The 21,475-nt window shown below is 59.6% G+C and overlaps 1 protein-coding gene across 1 annotated transcript; it reads right to left on the bottom strand.

Annotated features, from left to right (window-relative positions):
- Window positions 1–7,151: 7,151 nt before the first annotated feature.
- Window positions 7,152–20,954, bottom strand: GREP1 (glycine rich extracellular protein 1). The gene is made up of 31 exons (XM_063699965.1): window positions 20,891–20,954; window positions 20,605–20,637; window positions 19,675–19,704; window positions 19,220–19,252; window positions 19,104–19,139; window positions 18,639–18,674; window positions 18,124–18,177; window positions 17,788–17,847; window positions 16,787–16,822; window positions 16,391–16,420; window positions 16,262–16,294; window positions 14,475–14,504; window positions 14,365–14,397; window positions 14,241–14,276; window positions 13,888–13,920; window positions 13,767–13,802; window positions 13,544–13,585; window positions 13,427–13,459; window positions 13,292–13,345; window positions 12,675–12,710; window positions 12,501–12,533; window positions 12,121–12,261; window positions 11,368–11,400; window positions 10,821–10,853; window positions 10,686–10,715; window positions 10,230–10,361; window positions 9,258–9,299; window positions 9,088–9,120; window positions 8,379–8,492; window positions 7,872–7,925; window positions 7,152–7,645 (listed from the first exon to the last, which is right to left on the bottom strand). Exons 1-31 carry the CDS (start codon window positions 20,952–20,954, stop codon window positions 7,620–7,622), a joined length of 1,449 nt encoding a protein of 482 aa, XP_063556035.1. The 3' UTR covers window positions 7,152–7,619.
- Between the last annotated feature and the right edge of the window lie 521 nt (window positions 20,955–21,475).

Raw genomic sequence — 21,475 nt, 5'->3', positions numbered from 1 at the left:
GTGCCAACACACCCGGCTAATTTTTGTATTTTTATTAGAGACGGGGTTTCACCATATTGACCAGGCTGGTCTCGAACTCCTGATCTCGTGATCTGCCTGCCTCGGCCTCCCAAACTGCTAGGATTAGAGGTGTGAGCCACCGCATCCAGCCGACCCCAGGTTTTTAAGACCCCAATTCCTCTTTGGCCCAACATCTCCACACCAGAGCAAGAAGGAAAGCAAGCCCACACTCCAGGGACTAGCCAGCAGCGTGGGTGGCGGCTGCTCAGCAAATGCGCACACCCCCACCTCAGTGACCAACCCACTGGACTTGCCTTCACAGTGGCCCCGTGCGGCTTCAGGCTCCTCCCACCCCAAGTCTCTAAGATAAAACACAGTATCTCCCCAAGCCCCTTGGGGAGAGTAAAAGTGAAGAAACATCTTGGAGCCTAGGAGAGGCTGGAAGAGGGTGGTTGGGGAGCTGCCCACGGTGGGAGGATTCCCAGGACACATGGGTAGCAATTAGCCTGTTGTCCTCAGCCCTCACTAGACCTAGGTTGGGAGGTCCCAGACCCTCTCCTAGGCCCCCGTGCACCTGGATTCAGTTGGATCTTGGGAACGGAAGGGTTAAGGTTGGGGCCTAATCAGGGACTGGAATGCCATTGATATGGAAAAGTGGGGGCCCCTTGGTGTGGTTACCATCTCAATGGCACTTTAACACCTCCAGCGAAGTCCCCTCCCCCATCCACCACGTCTGGGAAAAGAGGTGGGGGAGGGGAACGTTCCCCACTGTACTACCCTGGGAGGAAAGGAAGCCGGCCCTCCACCAGTCCCTTCCTGGAGTGACAAAATGGACCTCGTTTTTGTTCCATTTAGGAGGAAAGAGGGGCAGGGAGGCTCAGGTGGGCAGAAGAAACCAGAGATCAGCTTAGATAGGGTCGAAGTGGGTTAACCCGCGCCTCTTAGAGGGGGAAGTGTGTGGCCTGACGACAAAGGAAAGGAAGGAAGTTACCAGGAGCTACCATGCGCCAGGAACAGTGCGGGGGTGGGTGTGGGGGCTGCACACCAAGAACCCCAAGGGCAGAGTCACCCACTGCGCCCGGAGGAGCCAAGACCCAGATCTTACAGGTAGAGAAGCTGGTCCCCTAGCTCCCAAACCAAAAGGTGCAGCTAAATCTCGGTGGTGCAGCCGTCACCCTCACGGGCTCACTGCCCACCTTCACAGACAGGAACAAGCTCAGGGAGCTGAACGAACCTGACCAAGTGCACAGCGGGAAGCAGGACACACCTGACACCAATCCAGACCCTGACTTTGGAGCTAGCCCCCCTAGGTGGGCTAAGAGAGCCTCCCGAGCCTCTTTTCCGACAGGGCAGCGGGGCAGGGCCTCTCCTTCTTCTGGGCCTCCCAAGCACCATCCCGTTCCTCCTTGTCCCAAATTCTTCGAGGCTCCCAGTACAGGGAAACCTATGCAGAAAACTGCATTTGGATCTGATTACGGAAGAGGCCCCCTCCACCAGCTGGCTCACTCTCATTGCCATGTCCCTGGCAAGGGAAGTGCCCTTTGCTCCCCACTTGCAGGGGGCAGCGGGTTGCACTCCCAGAACCTCATGCGAGCCCCACCCCAGGGCTCCCTGGGCAAGTCACAGCTGCCCAAACCTCAGGTGCTCCTGGCTGTAAAGCAGAGAGCAGACAGCTCTGCTTCAACCCTGGCACATCCCTGGACTGGCACCTTGGGGATCGAGGTAGGTATTGACTCAAGGCAAGCATATTTTGTCAAAAGCATAATGGAGGTTTCACTTGTACACCTGGGCAGACTCCACTGACTGGGTAACAATTAACTTTATTATCAGTAGTAATTGTCAGTTTCAACCAGCAGCAGTTATCGCTCCCACCCTTTGAGGGTGGGGGCCCCGTGGCTAATGCTGTCTTTAAGAATACACATCTGTGTACTTCCTGTTTCTTAGCTGATAGAGGAGGCCTCAACAATATAAAGCGCAGGGAGCTGGGGAGCAGCAAGCCAGTGGGAATGGGCATCTGGCCATAAGTCAGAGATGGGGAAGGAGAGTTACTTTATTCTCTTCTGGTGCCAGTAAGAACTTTATCAAGGTACTAGTGCCATCAGCTCCTGCCCAAGGGCACCCAGGGCCCCAGGTCAGCATGACAGATTTAAGACACATTACGTTCTGGGAAGACAGCTAGGAAGGTAGGTCAGCCCAACAGGGGAGAGGACACTGCATGTCCGGATGGGGGCACGCAAAATGATACCTCCACCCTCTAAGCCCTGGAATCTGTGAATGTGACCTCACTTGATAAAAGGGCCTTTGCACATGTAATTAAACTAAGGATATCAAAATGAGATTATCCTAGGTTTCAGTCGGGTCCTACCTTCAACGACAATCCAACCTCTTACAACATAAAAACAGGGAGATTGGAGACAGACATGGGGAGAAGGCCATGTGAAGACCTGAGGCAGGAACCGGAGGCAGGAACTCCTGTGATGCGGCCACAAGCCACAGAGGGCCTGGAGCCACCAGGAGCTGGAAGAGGCAGGAGGGATCCTCCCCTAGCACCTGTGAAGGGAACAGGGTCCTGCCCACACCTTTATTTTTGACTTTTGGCCTCCAGAATTGTAACGAATAAATTTCTGTTGTTTGAAGCCACGCAGTGTGTATAAATTTGCTACTGCGGTCAGGCCGGGCGCGGTGGCTCACGCCTGTAATCCCAGCACTTTGGGAGGCCGAGGCGGGAAGATCACGAGGTCAGGAGATCGAGACCATCCTGGCTAACATGGTGAAACCTCATCTCTACCAAAAATAAAAAAAATTAAAAAATAAAATTGTTACTGCAGTCACAAAGAACTAGTACACTGCCCTTCTTGGTGGTGGGTCCCAGGCTCTCTGAGGTCCCCCAGGGTCAAGGTTGGCTTTCTGATACCAGTCCTAGGCTGCTGGAGAAGAGCCCACTGAGATAGAATTTTCGCCTGATTACCTGAGCTCAGGCCACCTAGGGAACAAAGAGAACTTTATTAAGTTGTAGAGGCTGCACAGAAACTGGCGGGTGGGGTGCAGGCAAAGCTGGAGAGAACAGGAGCTTCCTCTCAGGGCCCAGCCCGGGTGGGGGTGGGAGAAGCTCTCCTGTCCCATGGGGATGACTTCACAGCCCTTGCATGTGACCCTTGGGTCCAGTATCGATCCCCACCGCTGCTTCCCTGGTGCGCACAGCCAGCCCGACCCCTGGATCTGTTTCGGTTGAAAATTTGACTTTTGAAGACTTTTGAAAGGCCGGGCGCAGTGGCTTATGCCTGTAATCCCAGCAGTTTGGGAGACGGGCGGATCACCTGAGGTCTGGAGTTTGAGACCAGCCTGACCAACATGGAGAAACCCCGTCTCTACTAAAAATAGAAAATTAGCTGGACGTGGTGGCGCATGCCTGTAAACTCAGCTACTCAGGAGGCTGAGGCAGGAGAATCGCTTGAACCCAGGAGGCGGAGGCTGTGGTGAGCCGAGATTATGCCATTGCACTCCAGCCTGGGCAACAAGAACGAAACTCCGTCTCAAAAAAAAAAAAAAAAAACTTTTGCGGCAGGATCAGAATTTTCAAGAGCCATACACTGAGGATGGCCTTAGCCATGGCATCCAGACCCTTTATTTATAAGAGAAATGAAATATTTGGATATAGTTAAAGCACTTTGAACTTTTTTTTTTTTTTTTTGAGACGGAGTTTAGTTCTTGTTGCCCAGGCTGGAGTGCAATGGCACGATCTCGGCTCACCGCAACCTCCGCCTCCCGGGTTCAAGCGATTCTCCTGCCTCAGCCTCCCGAGTAGCTGGGATTACAGGCATGTGCCACCACACCCGGCTAATTTTGTATTTTTAGTAGAGACAGGGTTTCTCCATGTTGGTCAGGCTGGTCTCAAACTCCTGACCTCAGGTAATCCGCCAGCCTCAGCCTCCCAAAGGGCTGGGATTATAGGCGGGAGCCACCGCGCCCGGCCCAGCACTTTAAACTTTTGTTTTCATACCCTTGATCCCCATTTCCTTGGACATGTGCTGTGGGCCCCACCCGCTGCCCTGATCACTAGCCAGGTTATCAGCCCAGGGGATGGGTTACATTCTCAAATAACCTAGCAAGAGGCCTGCTGGAGGGCAGCAGGGGAAAATGGAAGACCCGAATCTTTAGACAAGTCTATTTTCAGACTCGCTCCTTTCTCTACCAAACCTGGGCTGCTTCCAATTCCCCTTCTCTCTTCCCCAAACTGGGCTCTAACCCCCGCCCTCTGAATCCATGCCCGGGGAAGGTGGCTACGGGCACTGGCCCTGTCGGGGGCTGCCTACTCACCCGCCGCGGGAGGGGCCGGGTCAGCAGGGCGGCGACAGGAAGAAATGCGCGGGCGGGGGCGGGGGCGGGGGAAAGGCGGACAGCGGCCATGTGTCGCGGGATTCGGGGGCCGCCAGCAGGCTGAAGGGAGAGGGTCGCGCGGGCAGCGGCGGCAGCGGATGCGGGGGCGGCTCGGAGACCAGGGGCGGGCGGCCGCCCGCGCCCACGGGCCCGGGGGCTGCGGCGATGGCGGCCTCGGGCAGCGGAGGCAGCGGCAGGTGCGCGGGCGGCGGCGCGGGCGCGGGCAGGCGCGGCAGGTCCTGCAGTGCGAGCACGGCGGCGGGGAGCGCGGGTGAGCAGGCTTCGGGCGGCAGCTCGGGCAGTGCCAGATGCGCGCCGGGGCCCCAGGGCGCCAGCGGCTCGGGCCGCAGCGGGAGCGCGGGCAGCGGCGGCAGCTCGGCCAGGGCGAGAGCAGAGGGCGGCGGCGGCCCGGGGCTCAGGCCGGGCGGCAGGCCGGGCAACGGCGGGTGCGGCAGGGACGGCGGGGGCAGCGGGGTGGGCGGCAGCGTCGAGCGGGCCCGGCCCAATCGCGAGTGGGCGCGGGCGCGGGCGAGCCGCGGGTGACAGCTGGAGCGGGGCAGTCGCGCCGCCAGCTTGGCTGCGGCCGCCACCCCGGTTGCGGCCGCCACCCCAGGGCCCCAGAGCGCGCCGCCCGCCGTGACCTCGTACCTCGGGAGGTGGCCAAGCGCCTCACTCCGACCGGCCCAGCCAATCGCAGATGCCCGCCGCCGCACCCCAACCAATCAGGGGCCAGTGCGCTCGCGGTCTACGGGTCCCACCCGGCAGCTGTCAAGGGCTACCCTTGGCAGCCAATCAGAGATATCAGCGCGCTCCGCCAAGTTCTTCTTCCCGCCCTCTCCTGGTCCCAGCCAATCGCTGTGTCCCAGGTGCGGCAGCTGCTCCCCGCCCTCAACTAGCCTGGCTATCAGGCGCTGCACACGCGCAGTGGGCGCCCCCACCTGGCTTGAGGATCTGCAGATTCGCTGCGACACCGAGGCGCGCCGCCTCACCAATTTTTTTTTGTTTGTTTTTTAGGTGGCTTTTTTGGGGACTGAGCCCCTCACTCTGGCGCCCAGACTACATTGCAGTGGCGCGGTCTTGGCTCAGTGAAGCCTCGACCTGCCGGACTAAAGCAGTTCTCCCGCCTCAGCCTCCCCAAGTAGCCGGGACTACAGGTGCACGCCACCACACCCGGCTAATTATTATGGTCTTTAAATTAAAAAAAAAAAATTTTTTTAGACGGAGTCTCGCTCTGTCCCCCAGGCTGGAGTGCATTGGCGCAGTCTCAGCTGCAACCTCCGCCTCCTGGTTCAAACGAGACTCCTGCCTCAGCCTCCTGAGTAGATGGGATTACGGGCGCCCGCCAGCACGCCCGGCTAATTTTTGTGTTTTTAGTAGAGACGGGGTCAGGCTGGTCTCGAACTCATGACCTCATGATGCACCCGCCTCGGCGTCCCAAAGTGCTGGGATACAGGCGTGAGCCACCGCGCCCGGGCTAATTATTATATTTTGTGTAGAGATGGAGTCTCACCATGTTGCCCAGGCTGGTCTCGAACTCCTGGGCTCAAGCGATCCGCCGGCCTCAGTCTTCCAAAGTGCTGGGATTCCAGGCATGACCCACCGCGCCCGCCCCCCGACGCCACCCATGTGGAGTGTGAGATTGTCCTCTCGTTGCTGTTTACCCATTGCAACTCAGGTATGAGGATCCTGTGTGGATGGGTCAAGGTGCACAGATTTCCATTCAGTTATCTTATAAGAAAGATAAAACGATATCACAATTCAAAAGTAAAGTTTGGTGATAATATACTTAGCATTTGTGTTAAAGTTCCTAAGAACAGTTGTAAATGACAGATGGGTGAGAAACTGGTAGCTCAGAACAAAAAGGATAAAATGGTCAATCTATTCAAAATTGGAATATAGAAACTTTTTTTTTTTTTTTTTTGAGACAGGATCTTGCTCTTTCGCCCATGCTGGAGTGCAGTAGTGCCATCATGGCTCACTGCAACCTTGATCTCCTCGGCTCAAGTAATCCTCTCACCTCAGCCTCCCAAGTAGCTGAGACTACAGGCATGCGCCACCCTGCCAGGCTAATTTTTTAATTTGTGGAGATGGGAGTCGCCGGGCGCGGTGGCTCACGCCTGTAATCACAACACTTTGGGAGGCCAAGGCGGGCGGATCACGAGGTCAGGAGGAGATCCAGACCATCCTGGCTAACATGGTGAAACCCCGACTCTACTAAAAATATAAAAAATTAGCTGGGCAGGCGCCTGTAGTCCCAGCTACTTGGGAGGCTGAGGCAGGAGAATGGCATGAACCCGGGAGGCGGAGCTTGCAGTGAGCCGAGATTGCGCCACTGCACTCCAGCCTGGGCGACAGAGCGAGACTCCGTCTCAAAAAAAAAAAAAAAAAAGAGAGAATCAAGAGAGTCAAGTCGATTATGTTTCTAATTGTTGTTTGAGATGTCTAAGGCTATTTCGTTAATCAGGCATTTAAGGCACGCAAAATATTTAGGGAAAAGTCGAGTTGTGAAATTCGTATTTGTTTTTATTTACTTATTTATTTTTTATAGAGATGGGTGTCTCACTATATTGACCAGGCTGGTCTTTAAATTGTAGGCTCAAGCAATCCTCCTGCCTTGGCCTCCCAAAATACTGGGATTACAGGCGTGACCCACCATGCCTGGCCGAGCTGTTAAATTTATAAACTAATTAATCATTCATCAAAGAATGTGAAAGTGAGTTTTACATCCAAATTATTAGTCAATACAATATCTGGAAGGCCACTATAAAGGCTTAAGGAAAATGAGATTTTTATCTAACAACTTTAATAAATCGATTATAAATGAAAACACAAAGAATGAAGTGTTCTTTTCCATGCACAAGTCCCCTAACTTGGATGTGGTTCCCCCACTAGGCAGTGACCAAGCGATGCCCTCCCTGAGGGCAGGTGTTGATCGAGTCTGTTTTCTTCTCATGGTTTCTCCTGTTGGGAACATGGTCCCTGGCACATGGCCTCATTGATGTTTGTCGAATGAATGAATGAGGTGCTGGGTGGTGGCTGCAGGCCCATGCCACTCCCACCCTGGTCAGCAAGCCTCTTACATGGCACGCGGAGGCAAACAGGGAAGCACGTTTGTGGTTCTAGCATGGAGGAGACCCCCGGCCAGGCAGCACCAGAGGCCAAGCCCAAGGGTCTGTCTTCCTTGCTGGGCAGGCGAGGGTGTGAGGCAGAGGCCCTCGGGACTCGCAGGGGCATTGCACGGCTCAGCATTTCCCCAGAGGGCAGCGGCCTGGGAAGACACAGAGCTGGGCTAGGGAGGGGCGGGGCCCTGGTGAGGCCTTGCCCCCTCCTCCCCTCCCAGGGACCTGAGCTTCTGGGGTCAGTCACTCAGCAGCCACCTACAGGTGGCAGAACCTGCTATCCTTCCCAAGGGCTGGGTGTCCCCCAGTACGGCTGGAGGGGTGAGCACGGGGGCCCTTTGGGCAGGCGGCTCGGCCATTGCGCCTCCCTCTCACCTCCGTAGCCATTCCCCAGCTGGCCATTGCTGCCTCTCTTCACGTCGGGGCCCCCTATGGCACAGACAGACAGACCAGGAGCACTCGGGTCACCAGAGAGCTTCCGTCCACCCCAGCTTCAACCCAGGCTGTGGGAGACCCCCCCTCCCTGGAGGGCCCAGGGCTCAGCTCTGCCTCAGCTTCTCAGAGGCCCCGGGGGAGAGGGACAGAGTGTGGAGAACTGAGTCCGTGATGGCCCTCGTTCCCAACTCCATCACCTCCCCCTCTTGGTCCAGTGACTGGGCTGGCTCTCAGGGTCCCGGGCTCTGCTGGCCTCTCCTCCAGCTCCGTTCCTTCCTGCTCCTTCCTGCCTATGCCCTCCTGGCCTCTTCTCACTCACTCCATCCCCTCCGCCAAGAGGGCTGTACCTTCCATCTCTGTGGGGCTGTGGGTAGACCTGGGCCCAGGGCCCAGTTCCCTGAAGCCACCTCTAATGGCCCCAACACACTCATCCAGGCATCCCGTTACCTGGCTGGCTCCTGGCCTCAGCATATTCATCCTCAGCCTGATATCCAGGCTTCAAACCGGCTCCCCAGGCCTGGAGGGTGGGCCAGCGAGAGTTCCACAGCACCCCAGCCTGCCCTGTGGGGAGGAGAGCTGGCAGGGGTACCCTTGCCCACAGGAGCTGGGACCCCTGGCCCCCGTTGGGCTTGGCTCTGCTCCCAGAAGGCTCATTTCTTACCATTTCCTTCAGGGGCTGGAGCTGCTGCTTTGGGGTACACCAGAGCTTCCACTCCATCCCCTGCAAGAGACTCTGGTCATTCCCGCCTAGCCCCTGGGCTGTTGTCTCCCCCACTCCACTGCACTTTGTCCCCTGGGTCTGACTCACTATTCCTAAAACCATTGGCCCCATGGAACCCTGGAGGAGGAAAGAGGGTGTCAGAGGTCGGGCTGGGGCCCTGAGCCCAACTCTCCCACCCCCACCCCTGCTCCCCAGGCACCTGGCTGTGGGTGGGCCTCGGGGAAGACCCTGGCTCCCAGGACACCATTCCCATAACTTAAACCTGCAGGACAGAGACTGGAGAGGAGCTAGGGACAGCCTAGTGGAACAGGGACAGCATCAGGAGGGTCAGGTGACCAGCTCATAGACAGGGGGATGCGGACAGACAGACTGACTCAGGCATGAGGGAGATGCCAGCTTCCGCTCAACATGGGTGGGGGGCCCAGGAGGACTCACCAATTTTCTGTGGCCCGAGGCCACCATTAAAACCTGGGGGAGAGAAAACTGTGACTCAGAGATGGGGGTCAGCGAGAGCCACAGCCCTGGCCTCCCCTCTTCCTGGGATGGCAGAAGGAAGAGGAGGGAAGAGGAGGGGAAGGGAGGGGTGGAAGGAAGGGCCTCCTCACCTGGTTCTGCTCCTGGTCCATAGCCATTTGGAGGCTGGTGCCCTGTGAGGAGAAAGGAAGTCAGTGCGGGAGACCCAGGTCTCCCCTGACTCCTTGGAGGCCAAAGATCGACCTTAGGGACTCTGAAGGGGAAGCAGAGATTTTTCCTGTCCACAGGGAATGGAACCAGAAGAAACTTAGAGAGCAGCAAGAGACTGGGCGCAGTGGCTCACGCCTGTAATCCCAGCACTTTGGGAGGCTGAGGTGGGCGGATCACTTGAAGCCAGGAGTTCTAGACCAGCCTGTCCAATGTGATGAAACCCCGTCTCTACAAAAATACAAAGATTAGCCAGGTATGGTGGTGCGTGCCTGTAATGCCAACTACTTGGGAGGCTTATTTTGCAGTGAGCCAAAATTGCACCACTGCATTCCAGCCTGGGTGACAGAGCGAGACTGTCTCAAAAAAAAAAAAAAAAAAAAAAAGAGCAAGAGGGTAGAAGAGGGTAGACTCGGGGAGGGACTTCCTGGCCTTCGGGTGCCTGAATAGCTGAGGCAGCCTAGGGAAAAAGGGTGATGGAGGGGTGACCCTGATCTGGGGTGGGGACAGAGGATAGACCTAGCTGAGAGTTTGTCCCTCTGGGATGTGGGGCCTGGGGGCAGACAGACTCACACCTGCTTTCTGAGGTTTCAGTCCCCACTGGATGGCTGGCATTGGTGCTAGGAGGAAGGTTAGGGGCAGGAGTGAGCCCAGCCCAGGGCTTGAGAGACTGCAGATGCCATGGGGCAGGGATGGAAAGGACTCCCATACTGGGGACCACATGGGGTCTCAGGGCCAGATTTCAGGCTTCTCCTCAGCAGATCACTGTGTGACAAGTCACTGTCCTCTCTGAGCCTTGGCATCCGAGGACAGAGTGGGATATGGCAGCCAGGCCCTGACCCTCATAGGGCCAGGTGCTTCCCAGTGTCCCCCAGGCACCCCCACTCCACACTGACCTGGTAACTTGCCATTCTGCACTGCAGAAGGGGGCTGGAATTTCAGGCCCCAGCCACCCTCTTTGTCCGAAGGGACCCCTGGAGTGGGAAGCCTGGGGAGGAGCATCGGAGCGACCCTCACATTGCAGGGACCTACGATGGGAAGGAAGGGAGGGGTGGGGCTATGCTCCAGGCCAGTCCTCACCAACGCCACCCAGAAGGCCTTGGCCTGGCCAAGCCACCGGCCTGTAGTGGCTTCTAGGGCAGACCCAGCACCTAAGGGGGACATTAGCCAGGCTGGAAAAAGCCCAGCTCCCTTGGGCCACACTCTCCTGGGGGGACCTGGGGATCCAGGCAGGGGATAGAGGGACGTAGGGATCTGGCAGGGATGGGGCTCCTGATGGAGGCCCCTCCGTCTTCCAGCAGCCTCCCTCTCCCTTCCTCCTGGGCCCCCACCCCTGGTCCCAGTGGCCTCACCTGGCCAGGGGCCATTTTCATGGCCATGTCCTGGAGAGGGAAAGCAGAGATGAGTGTGGCAACACTGGGGGCGGGGGCTAGAAGGGCTGAGAGGCAGAAGGAGGTGTGGGGCAGAGCCAGGGGTCCCCCACTCGCCTGACTTCTGAGGCTTCAAGGTCCCTCGCAGGCCTGGGGAGAGACAGGCCAGTTCAGACATCAGCCCACCCGAGGGGTGTAGTGAATCCCTCTCTCCCCTGCTGATCCCCCTAGCCCCGCCTTTTCACCTGGCAGGAGCCCCAGCCAGGTCCCTGGTGTGTATCCTGGGAGGGAGAACAGGGCATGAGGGCGGGGTTGGAGTGGGGGACCTTGGAGAAGGCAGGAAGAGGGGCAGAGAGCAACTCGCCTTTGGAGGTTTCTGGCTCCCTCCCAGGCCAGAGACCCATGGAGAATAATGGACAGGCCCACCCCACCCCACCCCTTCCCCCACTGAGACCCAACTCTGTCCCTTGGAGCCTGTCCTCCTTCCCCTCTGCTCCAGGTCCCACCCACCTCCCTCACCTGGCTGGGCTCCTTCCCACAGGAAGGCTCCAGCTCCAGCCCGTTCTTGCACCCTGGGGAGACAAGGTACAGCTTGGGAGGGGAAAAGGGTGGAGGGGTAGGCAGTTTCTGCAGGTAGGGAGAGTGAGGAGTGGGAAGGGCTTACCTGGCTTCTGAGGTTTCATGCCCTCTCCAGCACCTGGAGAGATGCGAGTAGGTGAGGGACCCATGGCCCACTCCTCACTGAGGGGTCTCTTCCAGACCTGGCATCTGTGCCCCACCCGGTGCCCATGCCAACCTCCCCTACCTGGTCCATGACCAGTGGGAACTGCAGGGTCTGTGGGGGCGGCACGGGGAGAGGTTGGGGTACAGAAGGGGGCTGGAGCCTGGCCCCCCTTTCCTCCCAATTTAGGAACTGGAGCTCCCAGCACCTCCCTCCACCTTGTGCCGCCTCCTCTCCAGACTCTACCCGGTCTGAGGCTGCAGGAGCCCCCAAGAAAACCCTCAGTACAGGGTCAGGGGAGAGCCAGGCCCCCACCTCTTTCCTCCTTTCTGCACTCCCAGCAACTCCAGCCCCCCAGTACCTGCTCTGTAGCCATTCTGGGCTGAGGGGCCTGTGGGGAGGGAGGGGTGAGCAGGGGGTTTGGGATTCTAGCTAAGAATAGGGCGAAGGGCCTTTGGATCCCCTTTCAGAGCCAAGTCAGAAACCAGGAATCCTGGCGCGCCGCCTCTCCTCCCTCATTTTGGTGTCCACCTGCCCTGGAGGCCTGGGAGGGAGACAGGGACGGCAGCCTGACACCCCCTCACTGGCTCGGCTCCCAGCCCCCTCCTGAATGCCGATGGAGCTGAGGTGGGGTATGAATGAGGGAGGGAGCTCAGGGTTTGGGGGAGGCAGAGGGACAGGCCGGGCAGGGCTCACCTGGCTTCTGGGCCTTCATAACCCCCAAATAGCCTGGTGAAGAGAAAGGGAGCAAGTGAGGGACCCAAGGCCTCCGCTCTGGACCTCCTGGAACCCCAGCCCTGCCCCTACCTGGTCCATAGCCGTTTGGAGCTCCCAGGCCTGTGGGGCAAAAAAGGGAACGTGGTAAGGCTGAGCCATTGGGGGACAGGGAGGCAGGGACCAGGAAGGGGGCTCTCAGTCTCTCCCCAACCTCCTCTCCCCTCGGTCGTCGGTGCTCCTACAGACCTGCCCTCACTCATGAGGCAGGGGTCACCCCTCCCCTGGGAGTCCCACGCAGACCCAGCTAGAACACCAGGATCTAGGGGAGGTGGGGCCACAGACACAGGCAGTCCCCTCACCTGGCATCTGAGGCTTCATCCCCACTCCTAGGCCTGGGAGAGACAGAGAGGCTGACATCAACTCCAGCCAGTGCTGCTGATCCGCAGACCCCAGCTCTCTGTCCCTGTGGCTCCAGCTTCTCTCTTCCCGCCCCACCTCCCGACCCCTCGCGAGCCAGGCCCAGCTGCCCTCACCTGGCTGGACTCCCGGTCCATTTCCATGGCCATATTCTAGGGGGAGGGACGGGGAGGGTGTGAGACGGCGGCATTCGGAGGGGGCGTCAGGAGGACGCAGCCCTAGAGACAAGGCGGGGGCCCAGGGCCCTCCCCCACCTGGCTCCCCCTCCCAGGCCTACAGAGAGACACAGAGGCGGAGCCATATCCGGCCAGCCAGTGGCACTTAATTCCCCAGGATTCAGACCCACACTCTGCCCTCCTGGCCCCCTGGCCCGATCTTTGTCTTCCCCCTTCCCTCTAAGAAGCCTGGGCTCAGCCCGGCGCGGTGGCTCACGCCTGTCATCCCAGCACTTTGGGAGGCCAAGGCAGGTGGATCATCTGAGGTCAGGAGTTCGAGACCAGCCTGAGCAACATGGTGAAATCCTGTCTCTACCAAAAATACAAAAATTAGCCAGGTGCGGTGGTGGGTGTCTATAATCCCAGCTACTCGGGAGGCAGAGGCAGGAGAATTGTTTGAACCCAGGAGGCGGAGGTTGTAGTGAACCGAGATCGCGCCACTGCACTCCAGCCTGGGCGACAGAGCAAGACTCCATCTCAAAAAAAAAAGCCTGGGCTCCTACCCCAGGTGTCCTCACCTGGCTGGGTTCCAGCCCCAGGGAAGGCCCCTGCGCTCAGCCTTTTCCCATATCCTGGAGAGGGAGGGAGCATGAGTAGAGTGCTTATGGCTTCAGGGGTTCGTGCATAGAGAGGCAGACCAGGGCGGGGCTCACCTGGCTTCAGAGGCTTCACATTCCCTCCAAGGCCTGCAGGAGATATAGGGGGGCTGGTGAGTGACTCAGGGGCCCCACCCACATTCTCCCCCAGCCCCTCCCCACCCCTGCTCCTACCTGCTCCAAATCCAAATCCAAATCCGTTCTGGGCTGTCAAGACTATGGGGAGAGGAGGGTGGGGTGGGGATTTGGGGTTTGGTTGAGGTGGAGGTAAGGGAATCCTGGAGGCTTCCTCCCAGCAGCCCTTCAGTTATTCACCAGCTCAGCCCCCCATGAGACTGGGAAGGGAGGCAGAGAGAGGACGCCCCAGGGGTAGAACCCCAGACCCCATCTGTCTCACCTGGCTGAGCACCCAGCCCATTCCCATTCCCTAATCCTGGGGGACAGATGGAGGTGGGGGTGAGAGGGGGAAGGGGGCTCTGAACGTTGGGGAGATAGAAGCCCGGGAGAGTCAGGCTTACCTGGCTCCTGTGCTTTCATGTCCCCTCTAAAGCCTTTGGGAAAATGGGGAGCAGATGAGGTACCCAGGAGCCCCCAACTCAGATCCACCCCAGAACCCCAGCATCTGGACCCCAGCTCCTCCCATCCCCTCAGGACCTGCTCCACGGCCATTCTGAGGTGGGGGGCTTGTCGGGGTGGGAGGGCTGAGCTAAGCTGGGGACACAGCGCCTATGGTTCCCCTTCAGGGCCAAGCCAGAAGCCAAGGATCTTGGAGATGCCCCGTCACCCCTCTCCATCATTCACCAATCCCGCCCCTGGGAGGAAGAGGCCGCCCAGATGCAGACCCCGGAACCCCAGACTGTACCCCCTTCACCTGGCTGGGCTCCCAGCCCAATTCTGTACTGGAATCCTGGGGGAATAGATCAAGGCGGGGTATGAATGAGGGGAGGGAGCTCAGGGTTTGGGGAGGCAGAGGGACAGGCCGGGGCAGGGCTCACCTGGCTTCTGGGGTTTGACGGCCCCCACATAGCCTGGTGGAGAGACAGGGAGCAGGTGAGGAACCTGGGGCCCCAGCTCTGGGCCTCCCCAAACCCCAGCCCGCCCCTACCTGGTCTATAGCCATTTTGAGTGGTGGGGCCTGTGGAGGAGAGAAAGGGTTAAGGCCCTCCGGAGCCCTGGATGCCATGTCCAGCCACCTCCGGCAGGGGTGTCCCCACCCCCAACTTCAACGAGCCAGAAAGGCAGGTTCCTTTCCTCAGCAGCCTCCAACTGTCAAGCTCCAGCTCCTGCCACATCTTGGGTCTGAGCTCTTTTTTTTATTTTCTTGAGATGGAGTCTCGCTCTTGTTGCCCAGGCTGGAGAGCAATGGCGTGATCTTGGTTCACTGCAACCTCCACCTCCCGGGTTCAAGCGATTCTCCTGCCTCAGGCTCCTGAGTAGCTGGGATTACAGGTGCCCGCCACCACGCCTGGCTAATTTTTAGTATTTTTAGTAGAGACGGAGTTTCACCGTGTTGGCCAGGCTGGTCTCGAACTCCTGACCTCAAGTGATCCGCCCGCCTAGGCCTCCCAAAGTGGTGGGATTACAGGCCTGAGCCACTGCGCCTGGCCAGGTCTGAGATCTTGCTGGAGCCTGCACCTTCTTTGTTCAAAACTCTCTTTTTGGTTCAGTTTCTCAGAGGGTTGGGCCACTCTCTCCTCCCTGGCCTCCACTGCCTCCTAAGAACTCCCAGAGCCCAGCTCTGGGGTAGCCTCAGCCCATACCGTATGCCCCAGCATGGCCCTGGTTGGGGAGGGCCTGTCCCCAGCACCTTGTTGGCTCGGAACAGGCATGGTCCATGGATTACTTTGGTTGTTTGTTGTTTGTTTGTTTGTTTGTTTGTTTTTGAGACGGAGTCTTGCTTTGTCACCCAGGCTGGAGTGCAGTGGCAAGATCTCGGCTCACTGCAAGCTCCGCCTCCTGCGTTCACGCCATTCTCCTGCCTCAGCCTCCCGAGTAGCTGGGATTACAGGTGCCCACTACCACGCCCGACTGATTTTTTTGTATTTTCAGTATAGACGGCGTTTCACTGTGTTAGCCGGGATGGTCTTGATCTCCTGACCTTGTGATCCACCCGCCTCAGCCTCCCAAAGTGCTGGGATTACAGGCGTGAGCCACTGAGCCCAGCCTGTCTGTTTTTTAAACAGGATCTCTCTCTGTCACCCAGGCTGGAGTACAGTGGCAAGATCTCCACTCACTACTACCTCGACTTCCTGGGCTCAAGTGATCCTCACCTCTCAGCCTCCAGAGTAGCTGGGACTACAGGCACATGCCACCACAACTGGCTAGGTTGTTTTTTTTTTTTTTTTTTTTTTGTAGATGGATTGCTTGAGCCCAAGAGTTCCAGACCAGCTTGGGAATGTTGCCCAGGCTGGTCTTGAACTCCTGGGCTCAATTGATCCACCTAACTCTGCCTCCCGAACTGTTGGGATTACAGGTGTTAGCCACTGCTCCAGGCCTGGATTGGTTTGTCGAATGAGGTTTGTTGTGTGAGACCAAGTTGGGAGGCTACAGATTGGGGCTCGCCTGCTCTCTGAGGCTTTAGTCCCCCTCCCAGGCCTGGGAAGAGAAGGGGAAGGACTTCCTGTGAGTCCACCCATCCCTTCCTCTCTGCTCAGGACCAGGGCCAGGCCCCCACATCAGTAACCCCCAACCCCTAAGACCTCCATGCTCCCAGAACTCCAGGGCCTCACCTGCCTGGGTTCCAGCTCCCAGGAAGGCCCCGACTCCCCACCCATTCCTATTCCCAAATCCCAGGGGACAGAGCCAAAGAGAATGGGGAGATCAGGGACTCTAGGGAAGCAGCGGCGGATGCATAGGAAATGGGCAGGGAGACAGGGACAGGGAGTGGCTCACCTGGCTTCTGGGGTTTTCCACCCCCTCCAAAGCCTGGGGGGAAGATGAGAGGGTGAGGGATCCTTTCCTCTGGGCCTGTGCCCAGAATCTCAGCCCCAGGCTCCCCGCTTCCATCCCCACCCTCTTTACCTGGTCCAAAGCCATTTTGAGCGGCAGGACCTGTTTGAGGGCAGACACAGGAGTGTGGAAGATGGTGCAGCGGGAATGAGCTGGGGCCTGGAGCCCTGCCCTCTCCCTTTCTGTCTCGCGTGACCCTTGCCCTCTTCCTTTTTGTCTTGTGTGAACTCCCTCCCAGGCCTGACTGCAGTCAAAGTTGGATTTGGTTCTTGGCCCGGGAGTCCAGACCGTGGCCACCCTTGACCAGCTTGGGTGTCCTCCATGGCCAGCCGAGGCCTGGCTTGGGACGGGTGCTCAGGGGAGATTGGGTGAATGAATGAACCCCCAAGAGCCCATCTGTTGGGACCCAGAGTGTGGCCCTGGGCCCCTGACCTCTCCCCCAGCCACCCCAGCCCCTTCGGCCCCGACCTGGCTGGGTTCCCGGTCCGTTTCCATTGTTGTATCCTGGGAGGAGAAGCAGTGTGTGAGGGGTGGATCTGGGGAGGGCTTGAGGGTGGGACAAGGCCATAGATGCAGGGGAAACAGTCAAGATGGGGGAGGGGACAGCAGGGGCTCACGGACCCCACCCATCCCCTGTCCTCCCCCAGAAATAAACTTTCTGTCTTCTGGACCTCTGATATCCCCTGGTTCTTCCCTGTGTCTCCTAGAATCCCAGTGTGGTCCAGCTGCCCTCACCTGGCTGGGCTCCAGCTCCTAGGAAGGCCCCAGCTCCCATCCCATTCCCATCACCAGATCTTGGGAGACCGAGTAGAAGGAGGAAGCAGAGGCAGGGCTGGATGTGTGTATGTGGGGAGTGGAGGACAGGGACACAGGAAAGGGCAGGCACGCCTGTCTTCAGAGGTTTCACCCCCCGCCCCATGCCAGGAATAGAGAGAGAGACCAGGTAAAGGAGGCTGCAGCTCCCTGGAGCCCCCAGACCCAAGCCCAGGCCCTCAGCAACACCCTACCCTCCCTGACCTGGTTTTGGGCCTGTGGGGTGAGGGAGGCAGAGGCTGGAGCTAGGCCATGTGGAGTGCGGGTCCATGGTCCAAACACCACCCAGGGCCACTGTGCCCCACGCCCTGACAGTTCACTAAGGGCGCATGCCCAGGAAGCAGCTCAGAGGCCTCCACAGGAGTCCCCACCCACAGGAATGGCATTGGCAGGCCACAGAGGGACGAGTGCCTGGGGAGGGTAACACAGACCGAGAGGGGGACAGAGAGGGACAGGACATGGTGAGCGTGGCATGGAGGTGGCACACGGGCGAGGTCCTCCCTTCATCCGCTTCTGAGGTTCCCTCTTCCCCAGGCCTGGGGAGAGCTAGAAAGAGGCTGACATTGACCCTAAGAGCTCCTCCCCTAAGAATGAGGGTTGGGACCCTAAACCCTCCTGCCCGCCCCTCCCTGCGGCCCCTGCCCAGCCACCCTCACCTGGTGGGGTTCCTGCCCCTGGAAGAGTGCCAGTGCCCAAACCACTTCTGCTCCCCAATCCTGGGGAGACATTGGTGAGGGCCATGAGCGGTGGGGTGGGCAGGCTTGAGGGACCCAGAGGCGCCTGGATATAAGTGGGCAAGGCGGGGCAGGGCTCTGCCTCACCTGGCTTCAGAGGTTTCATGCCCACTCCCAGGCCTGGGAAGGGACAGAGTGGCTGAGTGCTGCCCTCCCTCCAGAGCCCAGCTCTCCCAGCTCCTGGTGCCCTGACTCTGCTCTGCCCCTTCCCCCTCCCTCCTGGAAGCCCAGGTCCTGCCACACCCGATGTTTCCTCACCTGACTGGGCTCCGGCCACTGGGAAGGCCGCTGCTCCCAGCCCGTTTCCATATCCTGGGGAGACAGAGCCAGAGGGACATGAGGAGGGGGAATGGGGTGTCAAGCAGAGACAGAGACAGAGGGTGGGAAGTGGACACTGGGACAGGTGTGGGGCGGCCTCGCCTCTGGCTTCTGGGGTTTCACAGCCCCTCCAAAGCCTGGGAAGAGAGATGGGCAGAGGAAGGGGCCCCACCTCCCCGCCCTGGGCTCCCTGCTCCACAGCCACACCGAGCTGAGGCAGGGGTGAGGCCCAGGTGCCCCTGTCCCCTTACCAAGCCAGACATCAGAACTCCTCACCGTCCCCTCCTGCCCACCTCCCGTGAGTCACCCACCTGTTCTGCCCTCTCTGAGGCCTGGGGGAGCCTGGAGAAGACCCTGGAAACACCGATCTGGCTGCATTCCCTCCCCCACAGTATCAGGCAAAGATTAGGCACCCCAAGCCCCTCCCATTCCTTACCCGCTTCCCCCAGCCTCACCTGGCTGGGCTGCAGCACCTGCGAAGGTCCTGAACCCTGGGGCGAGAAGGCAGGAGGGAGTCAGGAGGAGGGAGGCAGGCAGGGGCTGGGCGAGCCTCACCTAGGTTTTGGGGTTTCATGCCCCCTTCAGTGTCTGGGAAAGAGAGGGGGATCAGATGAGGGACTCAGGAATCCCCATCCCAGGGATACCCCTAGAATCCTGGCTTCCAGCTCCCCCACTCCCATCTCTACCTGCTCCATAGCCATTCTGGGTGGAAGGGCTCGTGGGAGAGAGAGAGGTGAGCTGAGGAGGTTTGGGGTCCCAGCTGAGGTGGGGGTACAAGACCCTTGAACCCCCCCTTGGACTAAGCCAGACACCAGCAAACCTGAGAGGCTCCCTGCGCCTCCCCCCAACAATCTCTCCAATCCTGCCTCTTCCGTCTGAGGCCTGGGAGGGAGGGAAGGAGGGGACCCCACGGCTCTCACCTGGCTGGGTTCCCAGCCCATGCCTGGCCACGAATCCTGGAGAGACAGATCAGGTGAGGTGAGGAGTGTGAGAGAAAGAGGGGGAGACAAAGAGCTGGGGCCGGGGCAGGGCTCACCTGGCTTCTGTGGCTTCACGCCCCCATCGTAGCCTGGAGAGACAGGGAGGTGAGGGACACCCCTCCCCCAGGATCTCCCCAGAACCCCACACCTGGCCCACAGCCTATCCAAGCAGTGGGCCTGTGGGAACTCAGTCCCTTCCCATGAGGGGGGAGGGCTGTGGGGCACAGGTGGGTGCTTTCAGCCTCCTTCCCTCCCTCCTTCCCTCTCTCCTTCCTTTCTGCTCTCTTTCCTTTCTTCCCTCCCCGCTCCATTTCTTCCTGCCTGCCTTCCCCTCTCCCCAGCCAGGGTGCCTGGGGGACACTCTGGGGCTATGCTCTGTCCCCACGTATTTCTGAGACGACTGCTTCCCCCTTTACCTGCCCCCCCGCCCAGCTTGCCCTGCTCCTGCCCTGCCTCCCCCCTGCCCCGTGCCCTGCCCTCAGATGCCTCCCTTCCCTATGCCAGGCCTCACCTGCTCCCAGGCCACTGTGGGAGCCATAGACTGTGGGAGAAGTGAGATGTTGAGCCCGGGGTGCTGGAGCAGCTGGGAGCCGGTGTGCCACCCTCCCCAAGCACCCCGCCACCAGCTTTACCAGATCTGTAGCCATTTGGGCTCCCTAAGCCTGTGGGGTTCAGGGGGAAGCAGGGGAACTTACAAGGGGACAAAGGGGCCCAAATCTGGATGCCACCTCCCTCTCCAGGTCTCAGTTTCCCTGCTGTCACAGGAGGGTAGAGGGCAGAGGAGGTGAGCAGTCTGGGGCTAGGGCAGTGGAGGCTAGAGGGCCCCTGGGCCTGGAGGAAGGTGTCTGAGCCAGGGCTCTGGGGGACTGTGGGGCAGAGCCCACTCCACCCTCTTCCTCTCCTCTCCCATCCATTCTCAGTACTGGGCTCCTCTCCCTGCATGGAAATCTCCTCCTCTTCTGCTCACCACCTCTGCCCCCCATCTTTCTCTCCTGAAGCTCAGATGCATCAGGGCTCAGGGGCAGCCCCTCCTCCTACCCTTAGGACCCCCCAGGTCCCTGAAGTAAAGACCCTTCCATGACACTCCACCTCCTGCCCCTCAGCAGGCTCAGCTCTCCTTGTCCCCTCCCTCCTCTCCCCCTCCGGGCCCCTTTGGCCTGCCGGTGGGTCCGCCCCTCCTGTCACACCTGCCCACCCTTCTCAGCCTGCCCAGGCCCCTCCTCAGGGCTGCATGTTCTGCCCCGGGGGACTCTTCTGAGAGTGCAGGATGTCTGTGCTCCCCACCCTTGAGTGGACACTTGATGAGACTCCCTGCCCGGAAGACAGCAAGGGCCCTGAGCTCTCCTGGGCCCCGCGTCGGGAGTCCCACAGAGCTCCCACACCCCCAGGGCAGGAGAGATGGGAGACTCTTCCTGACCCCAGTGCCAGAGGGGCCACCTACCTTTCCCCAGGCCAGGAGGCAGCAGGGGCAGCCCTGGGGGAGCAAGACAGTGCTGACTCAAGGCTGGGGACCCCAGAGGCTGAGATGGGGCAGGCAGGGCCCAGGCATCTATCCTCCAGCCCCCCAAAACCCTCACTGTCTGAATTCTCTGCCCAGACCAGGCTTTCCACACCCCAGCCCTCCTTGTCTCCAGAACCCCAGCATCTGGCCAGGGCCCCACCTGGACCCCCAGCCCCAGTCACAGATGCCCATTCTCCAACCCCCAGCCCCAAGCTGCCCTCACCACCTTGCAGGCTCTCGGAAGTCAGGCAGAGAAGGAAAAGGGCTGCGGGGAAGACCCAGGCGCCCATGACTCTAGGCAGAGTGGGAGGGCCCACGCCCTTTGGGCCTTTAAACACCCCTGGCTGGGTGGGGACCCTCGCCCAGGCCCCCCAGCTGTGAGAGGCAGAGGCTCTGCCTGCAGACCCTGGGGGGTCACCCCCACCTCCCCCTGTGGCAGGAGTCTAGCTCTGGCCCCTCATCCATCATGGGCGCTGACAGCAGGACAGGCCCCCTAGACTTCTCCGCCCCTGTCAGCGACTCAGGCCCCGGCGCCAGGCCCAGAGGGCTCAGATGTCTCTCCAGCAAGGGGCAGGCAGGCACCCTAGGCCCAGCCCAAACACAGCTGGGGAGAGGGTGGGAACCAGGGCTTTGGAGTGTTGCAGACAGCAGGGGTGGGGGTGACAGCATCTCAGACCCTGTCTGACAGGCGGGTGGTGTTCCCAACAAAAGCCAGGTGTCATCCCGTCTAGTCCTGAGACCACACAGACCCCACCAGGGGGCCCTTTGTCCTCATGGAGGCTCGGCCTGCCAGAGTGGGCCAGAGCTCCCA

Source organism: Gorilla gorilla, chromosome 18, assembly GCF_029281585.2.
Source record: "Gorilla gorilla gorilla isolate KB3781 chromosome 18, NHGRI_mGorGor1-v2.1_pri, whole genome shotgun sequence".
In the NCBI taxonomy this organism is placed as follows: Eukaryota; Metazoa; Chordata; class Mammalia; order Primates; family Hominidae; genus Gorilla; species Gorilla gorilla.
This window is presented reverse-complemented; position numbering and strand designations above follow the sequence as displayed.

Excerpts from the sequence above, each read along its gene's own strand:
- GREP1 (XM_063699965.1), bottom strand. The coding sequence starts at position 20,954 with ATGGGCGCCTGGGTCTTCCCCGCAGCCCTTTTCCTTCTCTGCCTGACT. Across the intron at positions 14,398-14,474 it reads TCAAAATGGCTATAGACCAG|GCTATGTGGGGGCCGTCAAA; the intron begins GTAGGGGCGGGC and ends TCTCTCCACCAG. Across the intron at positions 13,586-13,766 it reads TGGGCTGGGTGCTCAGCCAG|TCTTGACAGCCCAGAACGGA; the intron begins GTGAGACAGATG and ends CTCTCCCCATAG.